The sequence below is a fragment of the Glycine soja genome, chromosome 14, assembly GCF_004193775.1.
Source record: "Glycine soja cultivar W05 chromosome 14, ASM419377v2, whole genome shotgun sequence".
Taxonomy (NCBI): Eukaryota; Viridiplantae; Streptophyta; class Magnoliopsida; order Fabales; family Fabaceae; genus Glycine; species Glycine soja.
Genome location: NC_041015.1, coordinates 7,255,712 through 7,274,414, shown reverse-complemented (window position 1 = coordinate 7,274,414; position 18,703 = coordinate 7,255,712). Strand labels below are relative to the sequence as shown.

The 18,703-nt window shown below is 32.9% G+C and overlaps 2 protein-coding genes across 6 annotated transcripts; one reads left to right on the top strand and one right to left on the bottom strand.

Moving 5' to 3' along the window:
* Positions 1-2,741: 2,741 nt before the first annotated feature.
* On the bottom strand, positions 2,742-10,635 carry LOC114383120 (trimethylguanosine synthase-like). 4 transcript variants are annotated; one of them, XM_028342712.1, is made up of 11 exons: positions 10,458-10,635; positions 10,310-10,349; positions 10,150-10,195; positions 9,948-10,042; positions 7,759-8,813; positions 6,959-7,128; positions 6,374-6,605; positions 5,349-5,484; positions 4,329-4,423; positions 4,078-4,201; positions 2,742-3,292 (listed from the first exon to the last, which is right to left on the bottom strand). In XM_028342712.1, exons 1-11 carry the CDS (start codon positions 10,538-10,540, stop codon positions 3,215-3,217), a joined length of 2,154 nt encoding a protein of 717 aa, XP_028198513.1. In that variant the 5' UTR covers positions 10,541-10,635; the 3' UTR covers positions 2,742-3,214. The 4 variants fall into 4 exon arrangements, with proteins under 4 accessions (XP_028198513.1, XP_028198514.1, XP_028198515.1 ...); XM_028342713.1 differs by having other exon boundaries at positions 9,948-10,039; XM_028342714.1 differs by lacking the exons at positions 10,150-10,195; positions 10,310-10,349; positions 10,458-10,635 and adding an exon at positions 9,432-9,512 and having other exon boundaries at positions 9,948-10,039.
* Positions 10,636-13,494: 2,859 nt separating this feature from the next.
* On the top strand, positions 13,495-17,138 carry LOC114385315 (THO complex subunit 5B-like). 2 transcript variants are annotated; one of them, XM_028345337.1, is made up of 5 exons: positions 13,495-13,819; positions 13,913-14,203; positions 15,341-15,677; positions 16,176-16,510; positions 16,627-17,138. In XM_028345337.1, exons 1-5 carry the CDS (start codon positions 13,553-13,555, stop codon positions 16,894-16,896), a joined length of 1,500 nt encoding a protein of 499 aa, XP_028201138.1. In that variant the 5' UTR covers positions 13,495-13,552; the 3' UTR covers positions 16,897-17,138. The 2 variants fall into 2 exon arrangements, with proteins under 2 accessions (XP_028201138.1, XP_028201137.1); XM_028345336.1 differs by having other exon boundaries at positions 15,311-15,677.
* Positions 17,139-18,703: the final 1,565 nt, after the last annotated feature.

Below are 18,703 nucleotides of genomic sequence, written 5' to 3'. Positions count from 1 at the left end.
TTATTTAAATAAAATTAGTTTAATATCACTGAGATCAATAACTTGTTAGAATAATTATAATTATATTAATCGGAGGTGAAATATTTATAACCTCTTTTGGGGTTATTTGGTGATATTCAAAGGACATAAAGACAATGGTTTGATTAATTAGTGGGCATATAAAGAAATCCAGTTCATAGTCTGTGGAATCCAACCTGCATGAGACTTGGTAACGTGGACCAGATCTGTTGCTCATATGCCATTCTGATTCCATCTAAAAGGGATTTAGGCTAGATGGAACTGCTAATGCTATTCTGGCAAATCTTCGTTATCAAACTTTTTGTTAGTAAAATTAATTTTCCACTGTTGAGAATGATCAAAATACTATGTGTCTAACTTATTCTGAATCGTAAATTTGTATTGAAAAATGAGTTGTTTATGAAATGCCGGAGTTAATTTTTCAATTTTTATAACAAGCAGGAGCTTAATCTTGTTTATATAAAATTAAAAACAATAGAGGAGAGATTATGGTGTTAAATAAGTAAAAAAGTAGGTTGGTTGATGAATATATATATATATATAAAATTGGTAAATGCTAATCATCCTTTTTAAGTTTTAGGTTAAATTATAATTTTAGTCCTTAATTTTTTAAATTCAATGATTTTGATCTCTTAATTTTTAATTATCACATTTGATCTCTTATTTTTATAAATTGATGATTTTGATCTTGATAGACTATTAATTAATAATTGTGATTAATAGAGTCATAAAATTAATTATAAAATAAAAGCTATGAATCATTAAAAAATATTAATAAAGGTTATTAACTCTAAAGTGATGTTGTTAATGGAGTGAGTGTAGTGAAAGTGAAAGAGGTGTTTGCAGAGAAAATAAAGAGTAAAATGTTGTGGAGAATTATGATTAATAAATTTTTTTTATTAAAGATTTTAATAATTAATGTTTTTTAATTAATTTATAATTAACTTTATAATTCTATTAATCAAATTTATTTGTTAATAATCTATCAAGAAGATCAAAAATTTAAATTTATAAAATTAGGAGACCAAATATTATTACCATTAAAATAAAGAAAACTAAAATCACAAATTTTGAAAACTAAAGAAACCAAACTTACAATTTAGTCTATTATTTATAGTTAAAGAACAAAAAATATTTTTTATTAAAAAATACTTATTAGTCCCTTCCTCTCATAAAAATGATCGTGTAAGAAAAATATATTTTAAAATATTAGTGATATGGACTAAAAAAAAGTTAATCATAATAATTACTTTTTTATTTATATCTTTTATAATATTAGTGATATGGACTAAAAAAAGTTAATCATAATAAGGTTAAATATATAAAATTATTGTTCTCTTTCATTTATTTATTACTTTTTTTAGTTTGTATAAAACAACTTAAAAAAGGAAATTATAATAAAAAGAAAGTGGGAAGGAGTAATATATTTCAAGTTAGTTTTCAATAAGATTTTCCTATCTATTAATTTGTTAACTAATGTGCTTAGTTAGTTAAACAGTAACAAGACCTAGAGGGATTTTGCAACCGAGATTGAGTATTAAAAGTTTTAGAAAGTAGCGTTACTCATTAAGAGTTGAGAGGTATTACTTACCTACCATAGGACTGTCATTTATTTTACCTTTGGCGCCATTACCCACTAATCACTAAATAATTGCATCTATTTTGCACTATGGGAAAGCTATCCGACAACTATTATGACAAAAATAAGGCAAAATAGACAACTAATTATGGGCCGAACCATTTAAGTGGATTTAAATTGTTCACACCTAAAATAGCCAACATTCACTTGATCGAAATTGATCCTCATTTAGAACGGTCCCCAATGCCTGTTAGGGCTCCACCTTACACCTTATCGTCTCAACAGTCATGGATGGGAATGTGCGAATGGCTTTAGTGACTATTCCATTTGCAAAACCTAAAACATTTAAGTTGTCTACTGTAAGGTTTTTATCTGTTATGAGTTGGAACACATTTATTTTAAGATAAATAGTAACTAGTTTCTTTAGTTTCTAAGATATTGATTAAAGAATAAAAAAAAATGTATTAGAATACGTAAAATGGTATTGTTGATAACTTTTTTTTATACTTTCTTATGACTTTTATAATAAATATTTTTAAATTCCTTAACTAATATCCTAAGATACTGATTAACAACACTCTTATTTTAATTTTTACCTAAGTTAAAATTTTAATTAAATTAATTGTTTACACCTAAATCCAACCCAATCAAAATCTAATAATATACTATGAAATAAGATTAAATCAACTTGAATTTATTGACACAAGTTACTCCTTCATATGCATTTTAATGGTGTTCATGAATGGGTAAGAATGAATTTATCTTAGAACCTACCGACCCAAAATTTTGGTTGATTCATTTATTTTTAACCAAAACTCAGCAGATAAAAACATTAATATATAGTACATTAGTATAGGGGATAAGACCAAGTCAATTCAATTTGTACACATTAATATTAACTTTATATATTAAATTATTGAATTGATGATGTATAAAATTAAAATTAAGGTATACTTCATGGTATATAATTTAACACAAATGATATCAATATAAATATCATATATTATACAAAATAGTATCCATTAATTCAAGAAATCTTATTATTAAGTTATAATTATAAAAAAAACATTTTTTATCAAAAAAATACGACCAGGTTAAAATGACTTGAAAGAACAATTTAAAGGTCTTCAAAACATGTAAAATCTGAACTTAACAAAATAAGCTTCTACTCGAAATAGGTTAGTAAAATGAGACGGATAATGAACACCCCTAGTCACTAGCAAGTAGCAACCCATCTTTTTAAGCTAGTGAACCAGTGGGAACTATTCTCTTCCACTGGCTGATAAATTCACCAGCTATACAATCCACAAACCTTTCCCAAATCATTTTATCTGTACATCTATTGTTACATAGTTGCATTGGAGACTGTTTCAAAATATGCACACGTTCCTGTGGGGGTGGGGGGTAAAATACAGTATGCACAGCTTTCACAACATAATGTGAAAAAGACAAAACAGGAGAGTTATTGTGGCACACTGGAGATTAGGCTAAATGACTCGGAAAAGTATAAACACCATTCCAGGTGCGTAACTTCAAAATCACCACAGTTAGTGCTTTTCTTTTTGTCCTCGCAGGGGATGATTATCCTTAATTTCACTTGTAACAAATGTGTTTAACCTAGCACCCTCCACCTGATGTAGAACTGAAATAAGCAGTGATCGCCTTCAATTTATTATTTAAATAAACTTTCTCCACCTAGAACCACCATAGAGGAAAGGGTTAATTTTCAAGGGAAAAATATTTAATAAGCCACCAAAGAGTACAATGATGATATAAAGAACATAATAATAAACCCCCCTATGGCTATTAGTTATATTATGCTTTTCACATAAGACCAACGTTGAAGATAATGTAGCATTGAGAATCATAGTGTGCCTTGTTTCTTTTTCTCCTTATGTTTGCTCCTATGTTACATTTTGCAACATGCTGTAGTCCTAACTCATTTAAGAAGGGTAAACATAACCAGCTAAGCCTGTACTTGTAGTTTTAAGAAATTTTATACAATAGCAAATCCAAGCAGCTGAAGTTCAAATTAACCTACAGAGCTATTTCTACAGTATTGGCATAACAAAATCATATAAAAACTTGATAATTCTACAACCCAATAGTTAGGTACACTTGGGAAGTTGGACATCCTAATCTTTTAGTTACCCAAAGACAGACAGAGTTACCACATTATACATTATACACCAATATAACGATTCATGACAACACATCTATTCTTTTTTGTTCTGTTATATACCTCTTAAGCCTGTAAGGAATACAATAACCTGATCATGTAAAACATAACTTCATTTCAATAGTTTACCAAACAGACAAACATCCATCAAACTATCAACATTAAAATAGTCTTAACCCTAGTAAGACATATTGTCTCACCCCCTGCCCCGCTGCTTTTTTTCCCCCTAAAAAGGTAGGGGGGCTTTTATAGATTACACTTCAAAATAAAGCATATCAAACAGATAAATAATTGAAATTACCTCTAGTGACCATGATGGACAGGATGACAGAGATAACTCTGCCAATTGGTTGAAATTGATATTTCTTGGAAGGAACATAACAACTCTGGAAGCAATCTCCTTTGCAACATTAAACAGTGTATATCTACTCAGAAGCAGCATTAAGTTAAAATGGGAGTGTAAAAAGCTATTATCTTTGCACCAAAAAAAAAATATCAAACAAGATAAAATTAAGAAAAAAAAATAAAGCAGAAAGACAAGCATCTACACACCCATCATGTGGTCTAAGCATCGTCTTCAAGTCATAAGTAGTAGCCTTGACATAATCAGGTCCCCCCCATGGTGGAGATAAGAAAACAGTATCAGCCTGCAAGGCAATATTTGGTTATAAATTATCTTGTTATTGTTGAGCCCAAAAAATTATTTAGGTTAATTAGAGCATGCTACTAGCAAATAAAATTCGCATACAGACCTACCCAAACCTTGTGCAGAAAATTTTAATTTAATTAGAAGAGTGGGAAAGTGGTAAAGGATTTAATCTTGGATACCTTGACTATTTGGTCAATAACGGGGTTTGTTAGTTCATTTTAACTTGAAGACTAAGAAATAAACAAAATACTGCTGATCTGATTAAATGTAGGTACCTAGGCTAATTGACTGCTAACTGACTGGAAGGCAAGAGCACAAGACACAGAACCAGTAATGACTAGAAACATATCAAATGGTTGGTAAAGGCACACAGACTAAAGCTTATTTGAGAAGATGTTGATAATACTATAGATTTTACAAGGGCAGAGAATAGCATCAAGAAAAATCTTTTGAACAGAAGCAATTGAAATTTTTAACAGTGCATTTGCCCTAAATGCCAGAGCAAAGAGAGAGTAGATATATTTTTGGTGGGGGGGGGAGGTGGTCGGGTTGAGACAGCATGTCTGAAGCTCATTTTTGTCATCTAGTATTACTTATCAAGAAAAATAATAACAATAACACGCCAGCTCAAGATTAATAAACAAAGACAAAACGCAAATTTCGCACTTTTTTTTTTCTGTTGTACAATTATTTAATATCATCAATGTGCAGCATAATAAATGTTCTATTTATTACTTCTGAAAGATGACATTTGCTACTCAAATTGCCTGCCTTCAATATATTTGTTAACCTTTTAAAAAAAATCAAAAAATAACCAGCCATGCCATAATACATCAATTATGACATTGACCTTCCCCAAGCAAAAATAAAAAATAAAAAAAATACTAAAAGCAGCAAAGCATGTTATATGAAAACATTGGTACCTTTAACATTGGTGCCAAGTGGAAGAAATCACCCACTACAAATTCAATTTGATCATCTACACCATAAATAGCAGCATTATGCCTAGCATATTCGATCTTCAATGGATCAATATCAATTCCGATTACATGCCTGCACCTGTAATACCAAATAATTTGTTGCTAAGTAGAGATCAAAAGTCATTTTAAGAATAATAAGTTTCTCATAGGAAGAATAAGTATTTGACCAAAATTACAACATTATACTTATGTAGCAGAAATTTTAACCCGAACATTGTTTGATAGTGGAATGACACTAGGGATCCAGCCGGAATCACTTGACTAGATATAGATAAAATGACAACATCGTTATCTCTATGTCTAGTTGTAACTAGCAGTCAAAAGTATATGAATATTGGCAATTACTAGTTAGTAGTTACTAGACTATATGAATTGGAATACTATGCATAAAGATAAAATAAAGGGAAAAAGATACGAACATATGCTAATCAGCTAATATTGTTCACTGATGACCTATGGTGGCTTCAACAGCACCTGTAATAGTGCCATTTAGACATTAATATCGCATGAGGTCAACACAGGGTGGTGCAAATGTTTTAGGAATTCAATATGGGATTCACCAGTTGGACAGTCCAATCAGAACAAGGTAAAATCAAAGGATGGGTGTGAAGTTGCAGCCATAAAGGCACTCAGGTATGCCTATCAGATACGTCACACAAAATCCTTAGTAACTTGGAACAAAAGGAGGCTGTGTGCATAAATGAGATGATAAAAACAAACCAAAGGACATGTTTAATGTTTCTCCTTTGCTATGTTATCTTAAAGCTATTCAAGTTGCTAAAAGAATTGATTAATCTTAATTAAATAAATGTAAATTTATTTTTCTTCCTTGGAAAAATACAAGTCTTTTATGAGTTTGGTGAAACAATACACATTTAGTAAAAATTGTTCATCAGAGTCACCAAAAAATAAAATGAATTTATAGGAAATCATTAAGTGACTATTAGTACCCAGTACTCAGTACTCACTGTTGTGCAAATTGGATAGCATTCCCACCAACACCAGTGAAACCGTCAATTATCACACCACTTGCACAACGTATTGCTTGATGCCGAGCAATAACCTCTGGAGTGACAGAAAACCATCCTTCCTCATCCAGTTTTACACCATCATCAAATCTAGAGAACAAACTATACCTCTGACACCAATATTTGCCAACTGCAGCAGAATACACTTCAGGCATTTCTTGAAAGTGGAGATCTGCAAAATGCAAAAAATGGTTTCTTACAAGGGCAACAGCTATCTACTTTCAACACACACTTATTGAGAAAAATCTACATTTAGGCATTAATGTGTCACATGACATTGGGAAATCAATTTTTATCAATCATAGAAGCATCTATCCAGTATCCTGGGTATTTGACTCCAAGAACAGAAAAGCTATTCATAACTTATAAGCATTTATCAAGTGTTATATTTATTTGACTCCTAGTAGAAAGTATTGTCACAACATTGGATCCAAATAGCTAACAGATTTAGTAGAATAGCAACCATATTGCAAAAGCCAAACATATGGTAGAAGCAGTTACAAAGAATAAAGTGTTAGCACAAACCCTCAGCTTCATTATATAATTTCCTCTGCCTTTGTCTTCTTTTTACTTTCTTTCCCTGTTTTGACTCGAAAGGATCAGATTTAGAATCCAATCCAGACATATCAATTAACATGTTTTCCAAGGGTGTATGATTATCCTCTGATGCTGCCTGAATGCATCCTTCATTAGAGCTGCAAAGCGTATCAATTGTTAGGAGAGCAAGTAAAATACAAAAATCAGAAAGGCAACTTAAGACATGCACACTCATATTATTCTTCTTGTTACTTGTTAGGAATATAAACCATTCAGAAGCCTCCACTTAGAAGCTTAAGCTTTGGGGAGAATTGATTCATGACATCATATTATAGCCTCTTTAACCAAGTGAAGACTATTTTATTCTTGCCATCCCTAATCTTCCAATTAAAAAAAAATATGTAACCAACTTAAGACCTGTGCTGCTTCATTCAAACCTAACAATTTTAACCTAAAAACTTAAACTTTTGGAGACCTAACCCTTGACACTTTCTTACTCTTCTAATTGTTTTGAACATTGAAAGGCATACTCAACTTTGCAATTTATATTATCTGTTTAGGAAAAAGTTATTAGGCATACTTAGAAGACAAATAATATACGGTAAAGGTTCAGCATTTATATTGTTATTCACAAGGAGAAATAGTCAAGACCAATCTCCTTTTGTTTAATGTTGCAATGTGTAAAGAATTTTAAACAGATAATTTTTTTTTTCAAAATAACTTGATAATAGTTTATAGGCAAACATTTATTTCAATTATGCTTGAATTAAAACTAGAAAAAACATTACCTATTGATATGATCCAGAGTATTTGATATTAAGCAGCATGAAACTCCATCATTGCAACTACTTCTCTCATGACACCCATCTGAATGATTGAGCGATTGGTCTTCACCATGTGTAGTGATATCAGAGACCAAATTGCCAACAGCAACTCCACTCTCTGTCAAATACTCTTCATGTTGCTTTACTTCCAAGTTCTCTTCAATCAAGGTTTCCTCAGGTGGTTTGGTGCTATTTTGTATTCCCCATTCTTCTGATGCCTTGAGAGTTTTACTATCATCTGATTCAGTATACCTGCCAGTTGCCAGATGCTCCATCCCTGAGGGTGCATCCCATGTAGAAGTGTGTGTTCTAATATTGTAGAAGTATGTTCTCTCATAGAAAGTATCCCAGACGACCATCCAATCTCCATGTTCAGCATAATTATTTGAAACATCATTTCTGTCACATTCAATCCCTTCTGAACTCACAGGATGCAACTCTGATTCAATAGAATGTGGATGACAAGTGGCAGCACCATCATCATTGTAAATAGTATCACAATCTGTATTTTTGCCAACAATTGGTGAAACTTCTAAACATTCACTGTCAATCAAGCTTTCATCATATTCTGTACCACAATAATTGACACCAGCACCTTTCAAATGGCTTCCAGCAGAGACTCCAGTATCTGAAGCAGGTGCAGTTTTCAAATCAACACGATCATTACTGATTAAAAAGTCATCATCTTGGGCTTCATTAGTTGCTACCTGATTTATATTATCATTATTTATGTCCCTGCAAACACCACTAGCAAACCCAGTACAGCAAGCAGAATTAGCTCCTTCACCATAGGCACATTGGGTCATATCAATATCCATGGCACCTTCAAGGAAAGAAGATTCACTTTGGCCCAGCATTGATATACAAGATAAAGGACTGCTAGTTTTATCATGAAATTTAGCGGGAGATACAATCTCCTCCCCACTCACTTCATATAGAGTTTCATCTACAGGGTTGTGACAAGTATTTGGATGCTTCAAAAGTTTACCCTTTTTTTTGCCTTTTACTGGTCCATTTTTCTAGATCAAGATAAATCAAAAACATAATTAATAGCAATCTTGAAAATAAAAAATCTAATTGTGTATACAGACCAGAACATGAATGATAGAGGAGAACAAGTGATGATGCTCTCTCATTCAAAACAGAATAGACAAAATTGTTATAAGAAAATCAAAATCATGTCCATTATAGAACCTATTCAGATTGCCACTGTATCAACAACTATTATTGAATTTACCGCAAAGACAAGTATCAACTATATAGCTTTAAACTGCACCTATTGTCTTTTATAATTCAATTTGGACTTCACTATTTCTTAATCAGAACTAGGGCTGACAATGAGTGAGCCAGTCAAATCTCATTTGCTAACATTTTAATAAGCTAGGTTCACAAGCTAACGACTTAATAAGCACTTGGTTTTTATTGTGGCATGACTTAACTTGTAACAAAATTAAATATGTAAGAGAAAAAGTGAAATTTATTGGGTCACAAATTCAAGTCTGCCTCATAGCCTAACTTGTTAAGCCTAAAGGCTCCAATTGGTTAAGAATTTGAGCTTGGTAGATTAAGCTCATTATCAAACTTGAAAACTAGTGAGCTTAGATTGAGCCAAGCTTGTACCAAGAAAACAGGCTTACTTTCTTATTGCACATAGAGCCTAAGCTGCAATGAATTTTTATTTGGGTTGAGTCAGAGCTTGAGCACCGTAGATTTCACTCCTGTAAAGTGAGAGGTACACTTTAAAAGAAAAAGTACATACTTACAAACTTACAATCATTGATTGGAAAATTAATAGAGCAGATTTCTTTTATGTTACAAAAAAAATGTAGGGGGGAGGATGGTGCCCCAGCCCAAGGCTAGGCTTAAAGAGCACTCACAAAAGTACTTACATTTACCTCACCCTAAAGAGACAAGCAAAAGCTCGAACTGCAACCTATCAAAGACAAGACCTTGCAACCTGTCAGATACAAGATCCTAACTTGCTCGACTTGACCAACCCTTTAGATTTTAATGTGTATATACGCTTTATTACAATTACAATATCAGCTATTGATTGCAAACTATACACTCACTCTATTTTTCTCACTTTTACAGAGAGAAGCCAAATTCAATTAAAGCATTTCAACAAAATACTAATTTATATGTGTGCTTACCTCTTTGTTTGTCTGGAAGGAAAGAGGGAGCCCCAATTCATTCAGCTGTTTGGTAAGCTCCAAATCCTCGGGTGTAATAAGGTCAATCAAATCTGCTGCAGAAAACACAAATTTTCTTTAAAATGAAAAACAAAAGGATCGATTACATAAATAAAATTCTCCTCGCACAAGTTTCTTCAAATGAAGAGTGAGAAGCACTTGCCAGGAACGGGGTCAGAGCCGTGATTGTCATCAGCTTCATCCAATTTCTAACACGCACACAAAAACGACGCCACATCAAAGTTCCAATACAATAGTTATAAATATTCAGTTAGAAAATAAAAATAAAAAGAAAGAAAGAAAGAGAGCAAAGATAAACTTACCCAGCGTTCAGCTGAGGATGAAACCTGAAGGCCATCATCCCTGTGGAAAAAAAAAACACGGAGGGAAAGAAGATAAAAGAAATTAAAACCTAAAGTTTTGAGAGCAGAGAAAAACAGAGAGTGTTTGAATGAGTGAGTGAGAACTAACCAGAGGAAGACTTGGGTGACCTTGAAGAGAGAACCGAGGGCTTCGATGGCGGCACCTTCGTAATCGGAATCGACGATGACCATTTTGTTAGAGAAGAAGAATAAGAATAGAGTCACTGCTCGAAAGCACACCAACGTTCTTCTTCCGCTAGACAGAGGCTTCTTTTGCAAACTATGAAATTTTCGTAAATTTAAAATCAACGCTTCTGTGGCACGTTTTAGTTGGACTTGTGCAAAAAGTCATTTTAGGCTTTAATTTGATATATTATTATTACTATAAAGTTTTTATGTTATTAAAATAGTAAATTTTTTAAAGTAATCAATTAATATATTCTTATTCAAATTTATAGCTAATTCACATTAAAAAAAATCTTGCACTATTTAAGTGTAATGAAAAAAAAAATCATATGACAAACTCATTTATAAATACCTATATATACGTTGCGGAATTCAAAAAATAAATGATGTTAAATCCCCTGGAGTATAAATATTTTTCCATTCTTAACTCACAAATACTATCCTCTCAAAAAACCATCACAAATACTACATGCCTATATTCTTATTCATGAAGGTGATTCCAATTAATATAATTTTCATGATTTGAACATTGAAAAAGATAATATAAATATATTCTTATTCAAATTAATTGATTGATGATACAAATATATATTTTGAATCAAACCGATTGATAATAAAAATACATAAGAACCTTGGCACAAAGAGTCATTTTTCCAGATATTATACGTCTCATATGCAACCAAGGGTAGACACACTTCTAATAGCAGAAGTGTTTGGGCTAGACTATCCATTTTCTTCCTTCACCATTTCTTCTATTTAGACATGACACATTGGATCCACTACAATATTAACCATCACATTTAAAATTGATCACAATTTGCTTGGCAACTTACAAATATTTAAAGGCATACGAATGATATAATTATAACGGTGCAAATTTTAGTCTGGGTTCATTGTACATTGTTGCCATTGCCAATGTTTAGGCACGTCACAGGATTCCCCTTCATGTCCTTGGCCACAACCAACAATGCAAACAACTCCATGACTTACATGTTACGAGGAAACCTTTTACTCTTTGATGGACTGAATGCAACATTAAGGGGTGTTTAGAAGGAGAATTTTTTTTTCATATCTAGAAAACATGAAAATAAAAAGAGTGCAACCTTTGTAGGTGTTTCTAGAACTTATAGTGGTTCTTGGTTGTTACGTTTTCAAAGGTGTTTAGGATCAACGAATAGCTTAATGGTCATGCATACCTTTGCAACATTATACAATTGACATTCACTTTTGGCTTGTTCATTATCTGAAAATCCATTCATGCTATGATGACTTTTAGTGTCATACCCATTTGAAATTTCAGCATTGTCATTACTCACAATATGCGGTCTTAACATGCATAGGAGGGATTGTGGTTTCAGCTAAAAAAGTGGGGGTTTGCATTCTCTGTTTACTCTTCTTCTGCCTTGGTATTCTTCATGTATTTCAACTTCAAAATAACCCTCATGGTGATAATCACTGTCATCCTCTGGGTTATCATGTTGATATTCGACCATCTTCAATAGAAAATAATCTTCAATAGGAACGTAGCCTGGATCATTGGATGTGATTACAATCCATTACCCAAAGACATACATAGGGTGATTATGAGTTTTTAGTTTTTAACTGCTCAAATTTCAAATACATTTTTTAAATCAAGCATGTTTGATAAAAATGGACCTAAAATAATTTTTAAGTCAATTTCAGAATAAGTTATTGAGTAAAATTTAGAGAAAAAAAATGTTAAAACTAATTCTTAAAAATTGAAAATTGGTTGTTTTAATTTTTTTTGAAAACTTACAACTAAAAGTCACTCAAATAAGGCCCTTATTTGATACCAGTAACGCCATATCTCTTCACCTGCTTAATAATCATACTAAATTCAAACTTGGTATACCCTTTGTATCCTAGCTCTTTTAATACAGTAGTAATCTATTGAAGAAACTAACGATCTAAGTCAAATTCAAAGACCTTTGATGCACCTACCACCTATATACTCGTTGACCTCCATGACGAAATTCAACTTCAAGTTTCAGGTTACTTGTTTCTGAAAAACAAACAAAATTATTAACTAAACCAAAAACTCAAAATGACACAATCCTAAAAACTCAGGAAACAGTCACACTCAAAATGATCATACCCTAAACCTAAAGTGATTTCAAATAAACGATCCCCCAAAAGAATCATACCTAAACCCAAAATGGAATCAAAGAAAATCCCAAAAACAAAGATGCAAACTGCAACAAAGAAGCCAATACAACACAAACAAAATTTTCGTGTCGATTAGAATGAGCAATCATAAACAAAAATGTGTGATTCAATATGCATACAATCATATGCAACAATTTTTTAGTATACTTTATTCACGCGTGAACACTAATGTGAATAATCACTTATACTAATAACATACAAATGAGAGGAACAATCAAATTCTCAAATTGCAGCATCAAGGGATTATGATTTGAGTAACTAAGATAATGTTGTTTGGTTTATGAGTTAATAAAATAGGAATTTGAAGGAGATTAGTGAACTAATACACTTAGATGATGACATGAAACAATATTTGATGAGGGCACCCTACCAGGAGGAAAAGGAATTATCCTGGTCAAGTTAATAATTTGCAAATGAATAATTAATCATATAAATCAAATTAAAAATAAATAGAAGATCAAGGAATCAAATATTTTTTAAAATTGAAGAAACCAATTAAAAAAAGATTTAAATATGTTTAAAGTTTCAATAAATTATCAATTATTTTAAGTTAACGATGTATTAAAAATTTTAATATATCAATTAAGTGATGATGAAATAATGTTATCACTTAACTGTAGACTTAAAGCAAAATGTTTTAATATATTAATTAGTAAAAAACATGTATTAACAAACTTCAATCAATCTTAAACATAATTAAGTCTTAAAAAAATTCTTAATTTCGTTAAAAATAATTCCAAATAATTAAGGTTTTTTTATAAAGTTCAATTAATATTCATCCCCTAGAACCCGCCGGAGACACCCGAACACACTCACTGCGCGGAAACAACAATGGAAGACGGCGATACGACGGAGGAGGCGGTTGTCGTTCCGGTCTCCATCGGCGACGAGCAACCGTTTCCTCATTCTTTGTCACGGCACCGCGATTCGGAGGAGGAATCTCCGCATGAAACGTTGCGTGACACGAAAGCCTCAATAGAGAACATCGTGGCCGAGATTCTCTCTCTGAAGAACCAGGGAAAACCCAAACCACTCCTCACTCTCCGACTCAGAGAGCTCCTCACTCAAACGTTCCTTCACTTCGTCACTCTCCGCCAGGTTCCCTCACTCGCTAGGGTTTCTTTTTCTATTTCCGCAATGCGACGTCGTAAAGGATTTTCTAACGCGAGTTTCGCGTTTTTTGTTTTTCAGGCAAATCGCTCGATCTTGATGGAGGAGGAGCGTGCGAGAACGGAAACGGAGCGTGCGAAGGCGCCTCTGGAACTCGCCACACACCAGCTTCAGAACCTGACTTACGAGAAGAGTCAATTCGTGAAAGCGATAAAGGCGTGTAACGATTCCAAGTCGAAGTATCCTGATATTGAAGTGGTGTCGGAGGAAGAGTTTTTTCGCGATGCGCCGCAGGATATGAAGGATTCTGTTTTATCCAATCACAGTGAGCATAATGTCGTTCTTAAGAGGCTCAATTTTGAGCTGTTCCAGGTGAGTCAGAATCGCATTTGCTTCTGTTTATTGAATCGAAGTTGGTTACTGGATGTTGAAGCCTCCGGAGTTAGGAAGGTTTTTAATTATGCAAATGCTAAACAGTGGCCTTAGGGCATTGGTTAAGAAACTAAAAGAAGAAATGTTTTTATTTGGAAGCTCAAAATTGTGCTGCCCATAACTTTTTTTATGTTCTCTTGTGATATCCACAATATATATTTTCTCTTTTTTTTTCCCTTAACAAATGTCCTAAGGGCACCGATTTACAAGACCCTTTAAATTACTGTCGCCGTTTTGTTGCGTTCCTTGATATTGCTGAAAGTTTCAGATAAATGCAGCCAATGTGGCAATAATTGCAGTCATGGTTTAGATGTGTTCCTTGATATTGTGGGAAATTGCGGATAAATGACGTTGATCTGGCCACAATTGCGGTCGTTTACTCCTCAAAAACAATGTTACGGTTGCAGACTACATATTAAAACCTTGTATGTACTCCTGGAAAGAATGCAATGTACGCTATATTGAGCCTATACTATTGTGCTCTTAGTGTATTTGATTCTTGATATCAGATGTTTAATATGCTTAAGAAACTTTGGGATCTTGTAGTTTAGCAAGTTCCAGGATTTACCTATAAATGGAAGTCAGTTTTTGTCCAATAAACGAACAAAAAGAGACAATGGAACTATTTAATTTTCAGATATTTGTAAATGTTGAATTGTATTGTTGTGGTCATGGATGCTTCTGCTTCTGGTTCAAGTTTTGTATTGATAAACTAATTGTTGTTTCAAAGAAGGATTTGAGGGTAAATAGATGGTGGCCTTGTGTCAATGTGTCTCTCTGTATTTGAGAACTGGTAATATAAATATATATAATAAGATTGTAGATTCTTGACTTGATACTATGTTGACAAAGGGATTGAGAGCAACTTCTATTTGCATTTTCCTGCCAAATGAGTGTGGACATTTAGGTCATTCGTATAATGAGCATCTTGACCTACTATGTTAAAGTTGAGATGTTCTTGTTCCGTTCATTCATTTTTAAAGCTTGTAGTAATAATTTTGCCTTTTTTGAGTTTTCTTGTGAATGATGATAAATGTTCTTATACAGTTATACTTTATATTTACAATATTATATCAGCGCAAAGAGCTTTGCAAACTTCATGACAAACTGGAACAGAAAATTAAAACCCTTCTGGAGACAATTGCAAGCCGAAAGAAGTTCTTATCTAGCCTCCCTTCACTTCTCAAGTCTCTTAAGAAAGCATCCTTGCCGGTGCAAAATCAATTAGGAGTTCAGCATACTAAGAAACTAAAGCAGCATCATTCTGCAGAGTTGCTTCCACCACCTCTTTATGTGATTTACTCACAGCTGTTGGCTCAAAAGGAGGCGTTTGGAGAATCTATTGATGTGGAGATTATAGGAAGTGTCAAAGATGCTCAAGCTTTTGCCCATCATCAAGCTCACAAGGAGACTGGTAATTGAGATTTGAGAGTTGATGTGTCAATTCTAGCATTTTATTGATTGGAATCTTTGTTATCCAATATCCAGTGCTATTGCAGCTTCAGAATATCTGCTGATTGACGACTATAAACTTCAGTTTTTCAGTATCTTGTTGATGATTCAACTTCAAACCCCCAACATCACTCCTATATATTATCTGGAATATTAGCTGCTGCAAAATAAGATATAAATAATTACAGTCTCAACACTAATCACTGGATAATGAGTAAAGAGAAAGAAGTTTATTGCTAGATTTAAAGTACTATTTTGATTATTAATGGTCTTCACTCCATGTTACTTTGGATTTAATATTTGGCATCTTTCTCAATGTGTTTGCTATACAACACTTCAGTGCTGTGTAAGCAATTGAATATTTTAATCTCAATTCTCCTTCAAATTTCCTATTTCTTTTTTCTTCTGACCCAAAAATAGAAAGTCTAGGGATTCACTATGGTGTGGTTTTATCACTTAGGCATTTCCATCACTGTGGAGAGTCCCAAATTGGAAAATGATGAACCTAATGAAGAAGATGGTCAGAGACAGAGTAAAAGGCCAAGGAGGTTTCAAGGCAAGGAGAGCCTTGACCAGGAAGGAATATTTCAAATTCACCCACTTACTGTCAATCTCCATGTGTATGATGACGAGATTTCTGATCTTGAGTCTGCAAAACTCACTACTCTAAAGTTTGAGTACTTGATGCAGTTGAATATTATATGTGTTGGAAACAAAGCATCTAATGATGGTCCCGAGAATGACATCTTAAGCGATTTATTCCCTGATGACACAGGTCTTGAGCTTCCTCACCAGGTTTGGGTGTCTTGTTTACATGTTGATGTGTACTTCATTTGTCTATCTGCAAATTTCATTTATTCTATCACCATTGCATTTATATGCCATGTGTTTTCATTTGGATGGTGATGCAGTCAGCTAAGCTCTTTGTTGGGGATGCTATAATGTTCAATGGTGATAGAACTTCACGTCCTTACAAATGGGCTCAGCACTTAGCGGGTATTGATTTCTTGCCTGAGGTGGCTCCCTTGCTGCTTGCTAGCCGTGAAACTTCAGACAGTGATGAAGCAGCCAAAGGTGAAGAATTCATAACTAGTCTTTCACAATATCGCCAGCAAAGCCGATTACAGACAGTTCTGCAAAAAATTCGATCAGGGAGAAAAGCTCAGTTGGCTCTTCAATAATGAGTCACTTCCCTTGTGTATGTTTACAGTTTTACAATAGGAAGTGCCGTCCGGGGTATTCATTGAATTAAAAATAATGCGGTCAACTGAAAAGCTTGTTTGTGGTCTATGCTTTGGTTGTATTATTGTAATGACATCTTAGCTTTTTTTTGTCTGCCTGCTGTAAATCCTTGTAACCCATCTTTTGTAAGATTTGTGTTTTTGTCCATTTATTGAAATTCAATTCTATTTTGGAGTATCTTGCTTATCAGTGTGGGTCTTAATTCTGACTTTTAAAATTCGTGAAATTCCTTCACTGGGCTACACAGGAATGAGGAAACAAGTAGAATCTCTGGCAAAGCTTTAGTAGTGACCTCTTCTGTCCTGCAAAAGTGTTTCATGGACTTTGCACACTCCTGTATGCAATTTGGAATTGGATGATTGGTTATCTATGACTTATGAGATCTGGACCCCTGCCCCTTCTTAATGAGGGTTCATCTCTGGCTGTCATAAAGAGTAGCATATTTCTGAATCAATGGATGTTGACGTAGTTGAACGATCTGGTGCCACAAAGGAAAAACTAGAGAGAATTACGGAAGATGGGATCTTATAGCACTTATTTATAACAATTTTTTTTATTAAGTTTCCATAGTATTTTGCACTTGAAAAAATATAATACAAATAATTATGTCTATTATATTCTCTTTAAAACGAATCAATTTTCTCTATATAAAAAAAAAAAAAACTGAATCAATTTTAATGTTATGTGTTTTCTTTTCTTTTTCTTTTTTAAATATATCAAACATAGAATGAATGGCATACAATGAAAGTCTGTTCTATTTTAACCTATCTACAAAATCTATTAAGAAATAACTAAATTGTTTGAAGTTTAATATTAATTAGCAAATCAATTGAGTCCAAGAACTACTTAATGAGGTTTAAGTCTTATTTGGGAGTAAGTTCATTTAAAGAATTTTATTTTCTTGCTAAATAGCCCACCATTGAGAGAGGGAGAGAGTTCTATTATTAAAAAAAGACAATAATAATGACAAACTTTTTAAAAGCAAACAAGATAGCTGTTGGGGCCCCCCTTCCTTTTATCATTCCCATCAATGTCATTATCTAATCCCAGATCAAATGCTCAAGAGATTTAAGCTTCCTCTACTTGGACTAACACATGTTGATACAAAGAAATTTATTACATAAAGAAAAATATTTTTTTATTAAAAAATATAATATTTATTTTTCGAATGATTAATATCGTTTGATAAATCTCACTAAATGTTTTTTACTAGTCTTTTCAAGATATGTGTTAAAAATTAAGTACATGTTTGTTTTGGTGTTTGTAGTGTTGTAAACGACCATTTACACTTTCCAAAGCTTCAAACAGAGAAGTGAGTGCCTTGATGGATTGGAAAAAATGCGGGTTACGTTCAACCCAACACTTTCTCAAACACACCCTAACTCCTTGCTTGTAATAGAATCAATGAATAATGATGTTCTTCTCGTTTACTCGGGCTCCAGCCAAAGAAAGAAACAATCGGGAAGCAGAGTAGAAAGCAAAGTTTCAGGACCAATTCAACAATTCTCTTGTCTCAATTCAGAAGTTAAATCTTTAAAATAAGCAAATGAAATTTTGAAGTTCATATTTAAATATTTTTCCTTGAAAAGTCTACAATAGTGACTACGCTCATACGCAATATATGGTTTTTTTTATTCAGAAGATAGTATCCAAAAGCAGAAGACTTGGACTAACACATGCTACTATATAATAATGTTCTTATTCTCTAATCATATGTCATTTAATTACTTACCCATATATAAATAT